This window comes from Schistocerca americana, chromosome 5, assembly GCF_021461395.2.
Source record: "Schistocerca americana isolate TAMUIC-IGC-003095 chromosome 5, iqSchAmer2.1, whole genome shotgun sequence".
Taxonomy (NCBI): domain Eukaryota; kingdom Metazoa; phylum Arthropoda; class Insecta; order Orthoptera; family Acrididae; genus Schistocerca; species Schistocerca americana.
Genome location: NC_060123.1, coordinates 329410032 through 329426596, shown reverse-complemented (window position 1 = coordinate 329426596; position 16565 = coordinate 329410032). Strand labels below are relative to the sequence as shown.

Below are 16565 nucleotides of genomic sequence, written 5' to 3'. Positions count from 1 at the left end.
ACCAGGTTTCAACACTGCTAGGAATGTCTTCTTCAGAATTTAAATCAAAGAATGGTCTGTAACATGGTCACAGAATTATGACTAGTCCATTTGCAACCTGTAACCGCATAAGTAATGAGCAGCACTTAGTGGCTCTCCATCACATTTTTTTATCTTAAATATCTTTGTGACTAATGCCCTTTTGGCATATTTATTATTTTATAAAAGACATATAAGTACTGCCAGTCTTTCACGATGATTCGGTACTTATACTTTGTATCATATGTTTTTAGTCATAATTCTGTGACTATGTTATAGACCATTCTTTGATTTGAATTCTGAGGAAGACACTCCTAGCAGTGTTGAAATCCAGTTAATTCATTAAAAATAGTGACCGAGGGCTGTTTTCTTTCAATCAATACAATATTATTATTATTATTATTATTATTATTATTATTATTTTCTTAATGCCCAGGGACAACGAGTGTGTGAGTTGTGCAACTTGGATTCTAGTAGTCCTCTTTCAGTTTGCCTACCACCTCCTCCACATGCTGAGCAGCAGTCTATCCTATTTCATATTGTTGATTTTTTGTAACATTAATTTAACAAACAAATGTTTGATGGTATTTTCTTTTATTTAAAGAAAGGAATTCTTGGCATTTCTGGGGATGTGTTCACAATTTTAAAAGCTGAAGAGATAGGTGTTGTGCTTTTCAAGTGCTATGTGCTTCTTGTACCAGAAGTGAAGTGTTGTTGTGTCAAGAAACTGGTTAATTGGTGAGTGATTTATTTCAGTTTGCCCATATTTTATCAATCAGCAAATAATTGTTAGTCAACAAAAACTTGGGTGACAGGTGCTGTAAAGTTATCCATTGCACTGTAGTCCACTGTTTGTTTAGAAATATACTTGTTGTTAGTTTCCACATGTGCTTACATGCCTGTTCATGTGCATTTGTAAGTTCGTCATTGAAGTGATATGACTCTTTTGGGTGCACCTTCAGGTGGCTTTCACTGATTTGTTTTCATGTTAGCATGTACTCAACTTAATTGCCAAGGTTACTTTTGCTTGCTTGTGTGGTGGCATTACACTTGTAGGTAACCAGTTCAAATACTGATGGCAAAAAGATTTTTATCACAAGCATTTGAGAGGTAAGGGGAGAATAAATGGGACCATGAAATTCCTGTTTAGTAGCCATTGTGCAAATGTCCTGGGTATAGTCCCAAACATCTTTGCAGTATCTCATGGACTGAAGGCATGTAACATGGTTTATGGCGGCCCACTTGTTGGATGAGTCGCCCTTGGATGGTAATGGAGACATTTTGGGTATGACCTGCCAGATTCACTTCTCTCTTCTCTTTCCTCCTCCTGCTCCTCGTCGTCATCATCATCATCATCATCACCATCATCAATAACAATATTAACAACAACAACAATAACCACACAAACATGACACTACATTGTATACAGACTCATTACACTAACTACATGAAAGAGTTACAGCTAACACACCAATATAGCTAGCTGCCAAAATGAAGTAAAGAGGGGGCAATGTATGTGAAATGTCAGGGGATCTCCCAGGATGAGGAAATAACTAAACAGACATGCGTAAGCTGCCGGCCATTTGTCACAAGTCATTTCTTACTTCACAAAACAACAATCTTTTATTGCACAGGTACCAAAAGCACTAATAAAACACAAATGATTCAGGTAATTATTCCAAAATCCCTTCAGTTGAACCAATAGATGATTAATCAGTTAATTTAAATGAATAAAATGTACGCTTTTAGGAAGGACTAACAAGCACATAGTATAATCAAGTACATCTCAAACATGCACTTAGAGCTGGGCAAACAATGACAATTTGAACATTTGGTTGGCCAAACGAGTGCTTAACATTAATGAACATACTTACAAAAAGTGTAGTAGCATAAATTCTTCAAGTCTAGTATCAACTCAGATATCCAATATTTGACCAATCAAAGAAGCCCCTTGGGCATATTCAAGATACAGCTGTGGAAAAATAATAAAATACGATTTAACAATCTGAGAATTACACCAATATTGAAACTATTATGTTAAAAGCCAAACTTCAGACAGGGAAAACATGGAAGGGATAGATATGTCAGGCCAGGTCAGAGTAAGATGGTTTAAAATAACAAGCACTGCTGGTTAAATTAACACCCAATTGCCACAAGATAGAAACTCAACTTATGAGGGATGCCATAGCAAACCAGGAGCCCGTAATGTCTCGGAGGCTACAGTGAGACAGAAAGCGACACACCACCCACCCGCACGTACACAGCCGGTGCGGACAGGCTATACCTGATGAACTGGTGGGTAGCAGCTGACACCACAGGGCAGCACCCCCAAATGCTATGAACAGCTTGGAAGGCCAAAAACAAACAAGCAAACATATAATTCATGTGTAATAATCATAGAACATATGAAAATGCTCAGACCAGGACAAGAAGCTCAATGTGAGCATGGCCCCAAGCCCCAACCAAACCTTACGTATAACAACAAGAATTTTACATTAGAAATTACTAAAAGGATTAGCCGGTTAATCTTACAATGAAATATAATAATTTAATTTAATAACCAGTAAATCACATGGTACATAGATACAATAACTTAAATGGCTTGAAAGGTAACAGACAAATCTTGGGGGCTACAATAGTAATTGTATTTTAAACAATAAATATCAATTTTCGTGAAAGTGGCAAAACCTCATGATAGTTATGGAACTTAATTACCCAAGTGAGCCAAGATTCACTGGACCACTATCGTTTGCTTACCACAGCAATAGAATATTAATCAGTGTAACACCACACTCTGCCAAAAAGGTGTATATCATGCAGGAACAAAACTTTACAACACATTACTAAGGCATATAAAATCTCTTCCTGAACTGCAAAGCTTTAAAAAGTTTGTGACAGCCTACCTCCTGAAAAACCGCTACTCTTCAATCTCACAGTTTCTTATGCAAGAAAAAATGTAATTTGTATCTTTAATTGTAGAAATAAGTTATAAATATAAAGTATTTCAAAAATTTGTAATTATTAACTATATAGATTCAATTTGTCATAAAAATTTAAATAATGTATGTTTGACATTTGCAAAACCAATAGCTAAAAAGGTTTTCTGTCCAATATCCTGTGTGCAATATATGTACTGAAAAAGAGATTTATGTTGACAAATAAGTAAATAACAATTTTATTGTCACTACATCAGTCAGGGAAGCAGTAGCTTCCAACATAAATAAGACTCTAATTTGACCTCAGCGGTCACTCACACATGTGGTGGTCTAGAACATATGGCAGTTAATGTCATGTGGAACTGGCAAGATAAGCAGACATTGAACAAGTTGTAATTAAAAGAAATTTTAAAACACACAAATACGGCATCCAGATAATTTCAGATGAAGACCAAAGGGTGAATTTTATGCTTGAGGCAGTGTGATGGAGAACCAGAGCCAATCCCGGGTAGTGGGACCAACTTCAACAAGGGAGCATGCATGTCAATCAAGTAACAAGTACCTTACCTCCAAAGGGCAGAACAGACAATGCCAGAAAATGAACAGCACTCCGACACCCACACAGCAACTACGCCTGGTTAATCCAGGGTAAACCGGCTTTATCGGCATTGGGCCCAAGTACCATATTTACTCGAATCCAAGCCGCACTTTTTTTCCGGTTTTTGTATTCCAAAAAACCGCCTGCGGCTTAGAATCGAGTGCAAAGAAAGCGGAAGTTCTGAAAAATGTTGGTGCGTGCCGCCACAACTTACTTCTGCCGTCGAATATGTGTAGCGCTACAGAGGCATGCTTTTCAGGCACAAAGATTAATACTGGCACCAAATCCTCTGCGCCAGTAAATAAATTACAAAAAAAGGTGGGAGACGAGCTTTTCTTCTTCGCCCCGAGTTTCGACCACTGCATTTTTGTACATTATCCAACGAAGTAAATACAAATTCCGTATTGTTCATCTTCGAATGTAGCAGCATTTCAATGTACTACGAAAATCCGATTGGCAAGACTGTTTGGGATGTTTGTCAATATGGCCAACTCTACGTCCTGAATTTTTTCCTACCTGTGAGAAGAGATGGCTGCTAATAGGAACTTCTATGAATTGTGAATCACATGCAGTATTCTCTTCACCATAAGAATAATACGAATATAAACATTTAGCCATGTATTGTTTCGTGTTTGCTGCTATCTCATTTAAATCCTGTCTGCCTAATAAACTACGAAACTAGAGTGAGACAACAGCAAACGCGGAAGAATATACATATCATGTCATGTTTATATTCGTATTATTCTTATGCCTAATACTGATACAGTCAGAAATGAAGCACAACAATTGACTAGATTTTTAAATCTAAGATGACTCTAATTTCTGTGCAGAATGCAATGTACTAAAGAGGCGCCTGCAAAGATTTTCAAACGGAGAAAAATTTTCGCTAACTCTCGTTCAGAACATCTATCATGCGCAGTAGTAGTAGTAGTAGTAGTAGTTTATTCATCCAGAGACAATGTACATTGCATGGATTATTTGGTTCTTGTTGATCATTATCAAAGAAAGCAGCAGTGTAAGTAACAACAAATAGCAATCTCTTGCCATTGTTTCGCTAATGAGACGATTCCTCTCTTTTTTTTTTTAATTGTAAGCAGCGTTAGTGCGCACAAAAGCAAGCCATGCCGCGAGCGGCGACAGGCCGTAAACACGCACTATCTGAATGCGACAAACAATGCATGACACAGTACAGTAATGCATTTTCAGCTTAGAGTGACGTAAACACCTATAACAAAGAAAACGGCACTTATCAGATCAAAGAAAAATAAGCAATCAATTCAAACCAGACGAAGCACGTGAAAAAGGAAGGGTACCCGTTTAAATACGGACGGAGCGCCTGACGCATAGCAATGGCTACCTGCTAAAGCTTAACTGCTAAGGTTACGACTCGAACCAAATTACTGTAGCTGTATCGGCATTCATTCGACCTAAATTGTGTCTCATATTACAATGGACCAACTTTGTTTCAATTTGGAGACGCGGCCTAAAACTTTTCTCTCCCCTTGAATTTCGAGTCTCAAATTTCAGGTGCGGCTTAGATTCGGGAATTTTTTTTTCCCTTGATTTTGAGTCTCATTTTTCTGGTGCGGCTTAGATTCGAGTGCGGCTTAGATTCGAGTAAATACGGTATTGCTGACTAACACCACTCTATCAACCACCAGCCGCTTAGACAATCATGTGCCCATAAGCTCCATGAACAGCTCACTGTATGTCACATGTGCCTATTCTCTCTCTCTCTCTCTCTCTCTCTCTCTCTCTCTCCCTCCCCCTCCCACTCCCCCTCCCCCTCCCCCTCCCCCTCCCCCTCCCCCTCCCTCACTGTGACTGACTAACTGCCGATGTGGTCAACAACCTGCTCCAAGGAATTACAACCAAAGACTCAACTAACAGGTGACCAAAGCACCATTTGGCGACTGGACAGAGATGGCAAAGATGTAAAAACAGGGAATGAGCTGACATGGCTCAGTATGCATAGATACATTTGTCTGAAAATTGCGTGAGGTTACATCTTAGTGCAAATGAATAAATAAAATTTTGTTTTGCCAGGTGCATTGTTTTGGTGTAATTTATCAAGACATCTTCAGGGGCCTGAAATACATTCACATTTTTAATCTTATGTTGTGCTTATAAGCTACAAAAAGTTCTGGCCCCATACTTCCTTGCTCAGTATGAAAGTTTATTGTATGCAATGTGTGTGAGTGGTATTCTACTTTTCTGTTTAGACTCCATTAATGTACCCATTAATATACTGGGGAATGACAGATAAAGCTAATAATCTATACTTATTTGTTTCTGGGTATTTGAAATGGCACTAAAAAAAAGGTATGGAACTTGCAGCCTCTTTTTGTGGAGTCACGTATCCCCCAGATAAATATCGGAGTTGGGGCATCTGGCTTTGCTGCTATCATGCTGTCCTGTTACAACAACACTTGTTGTCGATGGCGAGCCCTGTATTGGGATTCCAGTAAACGCCCAGAGAGTGAAGGATCACCAGTTCCAGTAAGTAATCACCATGCTATAAAAATGCACAAAGAGAGTAAAATGTAAGATGAGTACCTTTTTAAAATAGAGTCCTTTCCCGTAGTTCAGAATTCAACTAAAAGAAAAATCTGTTTATTAGAGCCCTATTATCTAATAGTCTTTTGCAGCATTATTTTTTGTATTATTTAAACATCTTCATTTTTAATTATTTTGCTTTTTATTTCCAGCCTCACAGTAAAATACTCATCAATCACTCAGCATCCAATAGAAATCTGGCAGTTGAACCCGGTATCTGGTTTCCAACATTTTTTGGAATGGTATGATTCACTCCTGTATGTCCTTCCATCACAAAAAAACAGAGATTTAGTGAAATAACGTCATATTCAGTTGGCAATAAACATGTTTTTGTTGTTTTTAGAAGTGGGATATTAATATTTCAGTAGTGTTTGACTGGAATATTCAAGTGTATTTCATACTGTAAATATGACTCTAAACCACTTCTTTTGTTTTCCTTTTCACTAGATGCTTTATTATTCTTTTTGTTGTGGGACAACAATTTCTACAATAGTAGTATGATTGCAACAGCCTGTTTCATTCAGAGTTGTATATATATGTAAAAGTCCTCCACTTTTGTTACTAGCACAACATTTTCTTAAATACATTTACATCTACGTGATTACTCTGCAATTCACATTAAAGTGCCTGGCAGAGGGTTCAATGATCCACCTTCAAGCTGTCTCTCTACCGTTCCACTCTTGAATGGCATGTGGGAAAAATGAGCACTTAAATTTTTCTGTGTGAGCCCTGATTTCTCTTATTTCGCAATTGGAGGAGACAACTGATGATTGAAATTTCATGAGAAGATCCTGTCGCCATGAAAAATGCCTGTGTTTTAATGATTGCCACTCCAATTCATGTATCATGCCTGTGGCACTATCTCCCCTATTTCACGATAATACAAAACAAGCTGACCTTCTGTGTACTTTGTTGATGTCATCCATCAGTCCCACCTGCTGCGGATCCCAAACTGCACAGCAATACTCCAGAATAGGGCGGACAAGCGTGGTAAGCAGTCTCTGAGTAGACCTGTTGCACCTTCTAAGTGTTCTGCCAAGGAATCTCAGTCTTTGGTTTGCTCTACCAATAACATTATGTATGTGATTGTTCTAATTTAGGTTATTTGTAATTGTAATCTTTAAGTATTTATTTGAATTTATTGCCATCAGATTTTTGTGACTTATCGCATAATCAAAATTTAGCGGATTTCTTGTAGTACTCATGTAAATTCAGGGTCAATTGCCACTTTTTGCACCATACAGATATCTTATCTAAATCATTGTCAATTCATTTTGGTCATCTGATGACTGTACAAGATGGTAAATGACAGCATCAACTGCAAAAAATCTAAGAGGGCTACTTAGATTGTCTCCTATGTCGTTAATATAGATTAGGAACAATAGAGGGCCTATAACACGTCCTTGGGGAATGCCAGATGTTACGTCTGTTTTACTCGATGACTTTCTGTCTATTACTACTAACTGTGACCTTCCTGACAGGAAATCATGAATCCAGTCACACAACTGAGGCTATATTCCATTGGCACGCATGTTTGGTTAGAAGACACTTGTGAGGAATGGTGTCAAAAGCCTTCTGGAAATCTAAAAATATGGAATCAATTTGACACGAGTATAAAGAGCTAGTTGTGTTTTGCAAGAAAGATATTTTCTGAATCCATGCTGACTATGTGCCAATCATTTTCTTTGAGGTACTTCATAATGTTCGAATACAGTATATGTTCCAAAACCCTACTGCAAATCGACGTTAGTGATATGGGCCTGTAATTCAGCAGATTACTCCTACTTCCCTTTTTCAGTATTGGTGTGACTTAACAAATTTTACAGTCTTTAGGCACGGATCTTTCTGTGAGCAAGCAGTTGTCTATGATTGCTAAATATGGAGCTATTATATCAGCATAAGTTGAGAGGAACCTGACCAGTATACAATCTGGACCGGAGGCCGTGGATTTATTAAGTGATTTAGGTTGCTTTGTTACACCGAGGATATCTACTTCTATGTTTCTCATCTTGGCAGTTGTTCTTGCTTGGAATTGAGGAATATTTAATTCATCTGTTTTGATGAAGGAGTTTCAGAAAACTGTGTTTAATAATTCTGCTTTAGTAGCACTGTCATCAGTGACTTCACCATTGTTATCATGCAGTGAAGGTATTGATTGCGTCTTGCCACTGGTGTGCTTTATGTATGATCAGAATCTCTTTGGGTTTTCTGCCAGATTTTGAGACAGAATTTCACTGTGGAAATTATTAAAAACATCTCACTTTGAAGTACGTGCTGTATTTCGAACGTCTGCAAAACTTTGCCAGTGTCGGGGATTTTGTGTTCTTTTAAATTTGGCATGCTTTTTTCACTGGTTCTGCAACAATGATCTGACCCATTTTGTGTACCATGGGGGATCAGTACCATCACGTATTAATTTACATAGTACATATCTCTGAATTTGCTGTCAATATTATCTCTTTGAAATCATTCCACAAGTTTTCTGTTCTTACATGATCAGATAGCAAGGAGTGAAGACTGTCTCTTAAAAAGGTGTTAAGAGCATTTTTATCAGTTTTTTTAAATAGATACGCTTTGCATTTCTTTTTTATGGTTGTATTCAGCCTAGCAGCAACTGCCTTTTGGTCACTAATCCCTTTATTCGTCATGATACTCACCATTTGTCCAGGATTATTTGTTGCTAAGAGGTCAAGTATGCTTTCTCAACCATTTATGCTTCGAGTGGGTTCATGAACTAATAGTTCAAAATAATTTTCTGAGAAAGCATTCAGTACAATTTCTGATGATGTTTTATGCCTGCCGCCGGCTTTAAACATATAATTTTACCAGCATATTGAGGGTAGATTGAAGTCACAACCACTATAATTGTATGAGTGGGGTACCTATTTGAAATGAGACTCAAGTTTTCTTTGAACTGTTCAGCAACTACATCTTCTGAGTCAAGGGTTCGGTAAAACGATCCAATTAATTTAGTCTGATTGTCTGGTATAATCTCTATCCATACTATTTCACAGGAACTACGTACTTCAATTTCACTACAAGTCAAACTACTTCTGACAGCAATAAATACTCCACCACCAACTGTATTTAATCTATCCTTTCTGAACACTGGTAGATTGTTTGAAAAAAATTCGGCTAAACTTATTTCCAGCTTTAGCCAGCTTTCTGCACTTATAACTATTTGAGCTTCAGCCCTTTCTGTTAGGGCTTGGAGCTTTTGTTCTTTTCCAACATAGCTATGACAATTTACAGCTACAATACCAATTGTTTCTACAAGTACTTTACTGTGTTTTACCTGCCTCCTTTTAGACAGATGCCCTTTCTGTGCTTCCCTGAGACCCTCTAACCTAAAAAAACTGCCCAGTCCCTTCCATACAGCCCCCGCTATCCATGTAGCCACCTACTGTGTGTTGTGGACTCCTGACCTATTAAGCGGCAGTCACAGAACTGCCTGAGACTGTGATTCAGACCCTCCATTCGGCTGTGCACCAAAGGACCACAGTCAGTTCTATCGATGATGATGCAGATGGTGAGCTCCACCTTAATCTTGGAAGCAAGGCTGGCAGACTTTACCATTTCTGCTAGCTGAGAGCATTTTCTATATTTGTTTGGAATTTCATGCCTTTGTAAGTAACTCTTCATTGGAAAAAAATATACGGAAACAGGAAGAGAGTGAAAGTTGCTGAGAGCTGTGGAATACATAACATGGGGAAAAAAATTCAGACTGCAGGGGTAAGAAATACATTTTAGAAAGGTAGAGAAGGAAGTTAAATAGTAGAAAGCAACCTTATATGTCACTATTGATTTATTGACCTTTTATTTTCATTCTCTCTCACACTTCTGAAAGTGCTTGTGTAAACTCAGTTCACATCTAGAAATAATATGACCTGACTGATTCAAACATCTGATTAGAAATGTGTTCAATTTTGATACTAAGTGTGTAATTCTGTTGTGGTTTAAGACTCAAAACTATGTTTGTTTCAGTAGTTTCAGATTATTCACCCACAGACTAATGAAAAAAGTCAAAACCAAAACTGGTAAACCTAAGAAGGAAAAATCCCTTTATATATTTTTGTATTTTGTGGGAGAGGGCACGAAGAAAGTTTCAAAAAGATTTAAAATTTTGTGTTAAGTTGTTCAGAAATTGTGAAGTCCTCTCATTCTCAAATCACTGGGGAATATGTGTATTTATTTGTTGCTTATTTAGCCTGGCCAGATTAGGGCCTTAAGTCCCCCTCTTATATCTGACCGGAAACAACACATACAAAAAAATAGTATATGACAGTGACCAGAACATAATTTTAATTATCAATAAAAATAGTAATTTTCATTATTGGTGTAAAGAATAACTGTCAGTAATACAAACACTGTCCAAACAGGCCATGAAGACCCAACAGTACCTACTGGCTGTCGTATTATCCTCAGTTCTTAGGCACCACTGGATGTGGGTATGGAGAGGCGTGTGATCAATATACTGTTCTCCCATCCGTTGTCAGTTTTCGTGACTGGCAATAATAACAACAATAATAATAACAATAACAGTAAAATTAATAATGATGAAAAAATAATGGCGGAATTAAGAATGTTATTGATTAAGTATTACATAAAAAACTCAATAATAATAATTTGCATTATTGATAAATAATAATAATTGTCAATAGACTAAGAATAATAGGAGTAAAACTAATAATGATAAAATAATGGATCCATTAAGAATCTTATTATCTACTTTAGCACCTGTGTAGCATGTTTTGTATTAGAAGATCTGGAATAGATGATGAAAGAGGGGAAGATTGAAATGAAAGTATCAATGGCTGCTAGGAAAGAAGATGATCTCAATAGAGAACTCTGTCGACAAGAGAAGGGAAAAGTGGTGGGAGAGGAAGGGTTGATGAGATTAAGCTGCAGAAGAGATAGCTATTGTGATAGAACGTGTTTCATTAGCTGTCTTTTGCAATTCAAACAGATTTAAATTTTTGTAATATTTTGGGGAAGATTGTTCAAAAGTCAGGTTACTGATACAGAAAATGATCTGAAGAACATGGCAGTATTGTGTAGTGATTCAGAGAGGATTTTACTTGTTTGAGAACAGGTGTTTCTGCTGTTTCTTTCTTTCAGATATTAGTGTAATGACTGAAGATAAATAAGAAGGAGTACAGTGATCAAGATGATGATGATATTTTGTTCATAGGCAGAAGTGATACACACACATCACAATTGTATTACACACAAGCATTCATTGCCAATTCCAGCCGATGTGAGCTCTCATATAAAAGTCATATGAGAATAGCATCACCATAATGAAGGATTGGGAGTATTAGTGGCTCTGTGTGTTTCTTTTTAAGCTTGAGAGTAAATACTTTTTTTATACACTGCTGGCCCTCCAAGATGCAACACCCTGGAGGAAGCAGCCAAATCAGGTGAAATTCACAACATGCCTTTGCAGCGATGAGAGATACACATTTCAGCATAGGCACATATCACGGCACCAGTAGTGCCACCTGCAAGCACTGTATGAGGGGCAACAGGCAGCCGTGTGGGCATTCTGGACTTGTTCTTTCATTCAGTTGTTTTGTGTAAGCAGCTTGAGTATACCTTGCAGAAGACATTGAGCACCTTTCGAGCAAATTTCATAGTTTGACTGAGAAAGAATAGTTGCTTACTGGGATATTGTTGCTTATAGGGATTGCATATTATCCTTCAGAGAAATTGATGATCATGTCGGAGAGAACCAAGCAACTGTGATGCGGATTTGTAATCAATTAATGCAGGAGGGAATGATGGACCAACATTGCGTTCCTGCATGTGACAATAGGCATATTGTGTATGTGGCAGTAATGGATTACTTTGCCACATCATGAACTATAGCACAACAATTTTGTCTGTTACACAACAATCAGTGTCCGCACTTACCACTCGATGTTGTTAGCAGCAGAGTGGACTGTTCACAAGGCCTCCATTGCTGTGTTTACCAATGAGTCAATGCCAAAGGCGTTTGCACTGGCAATGATGTGATGAATGACCGACATGGATAAACAAATGAAATGACACTGTGTTTACTAATGAATCCTGATTCTGTCTGCATCACCACAGTGGTCGGCTTAGAGCCTGGAGACACCATTCTGAGAGATTGTTGGACTATTGTCTTATGCATCGCCATACTGGCCCTATATCCAATATCATGGTTTGGGGTGCTATTGGATTCCATTCCCATACCCCCATAGTACACACCGCAGCTACACCAACCAGTCAGTGTCACATCTCTGAAATGTTGGAGCCTGTTGTTGCCCCATACCTTCAGAGCTTGCCAGTGGCCACATTGCAACCAGATAATGCGTGATCACGTGTGGCACACAATGTTCGAGACATCTTCATCGTCCATTGTATTGCATTTTTGCCTTGGCCTCCTTGTTCTTTCAATCTCTCGCCTATCAAAAATTTCTAGTTGATGATTGTGGAATGACTGGCCTGGGATACACCATCTGCTACTACACCAGATCAACTTTGGCAATATGTGGAAGTGGCATGGGCTGCTATACTCCAACAACATTTCCAGAGCCTCTTTGATTCAATGCCAAGGTCAAGGTGTGTAGCAGCAGCTATAGCCAACAGTGGTGATGACACTCAGTATTGATTTCATCATATTCCTCACTTCACATGGGACTGTATTTTCAATCCTGTGATCTTTGAACAACACGTCATCTCCTAAATCAATTTAATACTTGTCTTATTGTGTTAAACACTTAATGTAAGAGTATACCACTTAATGTGTAAATTATGGAAGCATTTTACATTTTTAAATTCGGGCAGTAATGAAATGAAACACTGAAAATCAAATTTTTGCTGCCCCTTGAAGCCATTAGATACACAACCTGCAACTGTAACTGGGTGACCATTGTAGCTGTTTAGTAACATAGATCACTGTCCTGACAGAATAAGTGTTTTTCAACAAGAAACTTTAGAAGATAACTGTGATCAAAACAAGACAGAAAAACCATCTACTTGTAGAAATTGGTATACTCTTGCAGAAGCTGCCAGAATAAATTGTTCTTTTAGTCAAGGTTCCTTTGCCAAATAGAAGAAAAGGAAGTGTTGCAGACAGTGCTATTGCACAAGGATTTGTTAGAAGTCTTAAGTATTAGATGAAAACTGGAGTGCTAAGTATGGCAGTAACAACTTGAAGTTAAAGGGCAGAGAGACTGGCAGCAGAAGCAAGTTTTTTTTATGGGAATATCTGTGCCAAACTAGGAAACTGTAATTTGCTCCACCAATAGATATGGTGCACCTCAATAGGCTGAGCAATCAGCATGTCTGAGAGTCACAGAGATGAGTTGGTTTCAATTCCCAGTACTTTCAGGTGTTTTTTCTTGCTGGAAAGGCTGGAACAGGGTGCACTCAACATCTGGGAGAGCAGATTGATGAGAAAATGCCTCTCCATACCACATTCCAGTGATGTGTTGTCAGAGAATGATATGATCTTTAGAGACTGATTGCAGAGTCAGTTATTCATTGTGATGACTCTCAACCTTGTTGATGCCTGGCCTGTAATTTCTGTATAAATAACCAGTGGAGGCCTGTAGCCTTTTGACTTACAGGGATAGTAAATCATTATTAAATTGTATGTATTCATTTTACTTACATAAACTGAACTATTTAAATACGATGAATGTCTGGATAGTAAGTAATGTTTCTCAAACCAAAATTTATTTTTACAAGAAAGAATCTTTCTTAAACTATTAAACTATTTTTCTACATAGTTGCCACCATTGTTCAGGCATTTGTCACTGTGGGAAACCAACATCTCTGTGCCCTCTTCATAGGAAGATGCCTCCAGTGAAGACAGCCGCTGCTGAACGCAGGATGTTTCTTGCACCATTTTGTGGTTATTGAGTTTCTTCCCGGAGGTGAAACCATCATTATGGTATGACAGTGTGAAACATAGAAAAAAGTTCAGTACACAATTCAAAACAAAAGGCATGGAAAGCTCAGCTGAGGCATTGTGCTGTTTCATGACAATGCACATCCCCATTCTGCTGGTGTTACTCAAACATCATTCACAAATTCAGTTAGGAGCAGTTTAATCACCCACCATATGGACCTGATCTCCCTCCTTCTCACTACCACTTGTTCTTGAACTGGAAGGGTAATTTTGGAGGAAGGCACTTTGTCAGTGTTCAGTAGTAACTGCATTCACTGATAGTATCTTTCTATGAAGAGGGCATAGAAAAGTTGCTTTCCTGCTATGACAGATATCTGAAGAATGGTGGCAACTATGTAGAAAAGGAGCTTAAGAAATGTTCTTCCTTGGAAAAATAGATTTCAGTATGAAAAAATGTTTTTATGATTTTTTTTCCAAAACAGTACTTACTTTCCAAATATTCCATGTATCTCTAAATTTTCTGTTTAATAATTTAACATTGTGAAGAATAAAATAAAATGAAAGAGCGAAAATGATAGAACTACTGGGAATTGAATCCCATCTTGTGAACTTTTAGTTTACACTCTTAACCATTTTGCTGCCACACTGTTTCAACATCTGATGCTCAAAATTTACTCATACTCTAGGCGTAACATTTTAGAGAGCATTTTACCTCTTCCTATGGCCCACTCAGGTGACATATTCTAGGAACTTTAAGGGTCATCTACCTGCTTCTATTCACATAGTTTGAGCCAAATCAGTGAGCCTCAACTCACATCACCCTGTTAGATTTATGAGAGATCTACCTAACTCTTTAGATCTCATATTCTCATCCTAAGATCTACTGGAAAGGGGTCTATTTAGCAGACCATCTACAGAAAACACTTTCATAGTAAAAGGAGGTGGCATTTTCCCCTTTTGCTGTATTAATTTCATTTGTTCGTAACTAGTTTCAGCCTTCTAGGCAATTTCTCAAGTGATTTTGTCGTTCTGTAATAGAAAAATATGCCTCACCCTTGCATATTGAAATGACAGAATCTTTAAATTTGTGTTTTCTATTCATTTTTGTCCACAAATGCTCTCAAACTAACAAGACAGCCAATGTTTCAGTGTGTAAGGCATAGCTTTCTAATGGCCAGAAGGCTGAAACTAGTCACGAACAAATACAATTTATACAGGAAAAGTGGAAAATGCCACCTTCTTTTAAGAAACTCATTGCTGTGGTACCCACTATAAAGAGGGAAAAAAACTGTCATGCTAAATTTACTCATATACTTACCTTTTTTATGACCATCTATAGTCTTTTGACTTACAAGCAGAGTAATTGTAACTAAATTGAATGTATTAATTTTTACATGCATAGATTGAACTGTTTGAATATATTTAAACTTCATGATCAATTTTTTAAGGCTGCAAGGAGCAAAATGAAATAAAAAGAATCATGCTGGTGGCAGCATGAACCTAACATGGGCCAATGTATTGCCAGTCGGCATTCAATGTAGCTAACCACTCTCCCATGGAGTCGTTACTGAAATCACACCTCAAAAACCCCTCAGATTCTACTCTTGCACAACATGTTACATGGAATTTCAAAGAAAAATACTGACCTAGTGCTGTGAACAATGTAGCATTCACAGTGTTGGAAGGGATGATGTCACATCAGAGCGTGTGCAGTCAAAATCTGACAACTGCATCTCATTCTCTGAATTGATCCAGAGCATGGTGGACCATTTCAGCGCTCAACACTGGTTTCTTGTTATCATGGAGAGAGCACTACAAAACATGTTTTTGTCCTTTTTATTTGGATACCAGCAAACATTCAAATATAAACAGTGTAATTTCCATGTGATTTTACCTCCCAGTCAGAGAGAAATTTTATGTGATTTCGGGCTTGCATTTACAGAGAAATCACACAATTTTAGTGCGATATTTACAGTGTGGTGTAGCACATTAGCACATGATAACCAGCCCCCAATGTAAAGTAGATTTCCCAGTTTTCCTCTAGGCAGCCCATCAGTAGGATGAGAGGAGGCGGAGGAGGCAAAGGCTCAGTCTCCATGGGGTTGTCCCGCGGTGTCGTGATAACACCCTCTGGTGGCTCCTGTGGCCACAGTGTCCTCGGGATACATGAATCAGGGGGAAAGAGACACAGAAGGATCACTGTGCACATGACAGTGGTAAGTTGATTGTGATGTTGATGGTGCAATCCGTATGGACCTGAAATGAGATACATGCAAGCACCAAGTCGTCAGACTATCTCACCCCGCACCCACCATCTGCTGCCACTAAAAACCCTATAAAACACAATATAATGCAGTGCAAAGGAATACCTGTGATCTTCCTTGGGCACCGGATGCTGAGGAGAGTGGAGCATGCGGAGTAGTGCTCAATGGCGACAAGACATGAGGCAATTCTGCCAGCAATGGTCCATCTCGTGTGTGCAAATGATAGGAGGAGAGAAAGAGTTGCAATGCTTGATCCCTGGTGTGTGTGGAGCGAAGTTTGGCCAACTGCTGCTTGAAGGTTCTGACAAAACATT

The 16565-nt window shown here is 38.2% G+C and overlaps 1 protein-coding gene across 1 annotated transcript in view; it reads left to right on the top strand.

Moving 5' to 3' along the window:
• The window catches only part of LOC124616345 (cilia- and flagella-associated protein 161-like), a 153540-nt gene that overhangs the window by 99885 nt on the left and 37090 nt on the right, over positions 1 to 16565 (top strand). The window contains exons 4-5 of the mRNA XM_047144653.1: positions 5890 to 6051; positions 6261 to 6350. Coding sequence (XP_047000609.1) covers positions 5890 to 6051; positions 6261 to 6350 — 252 coding nt within the window. The remainder of the gene's footprint in view (positions 1 to 5889; positions 6052 to 6260; positions 6351 to 16565) is intronic.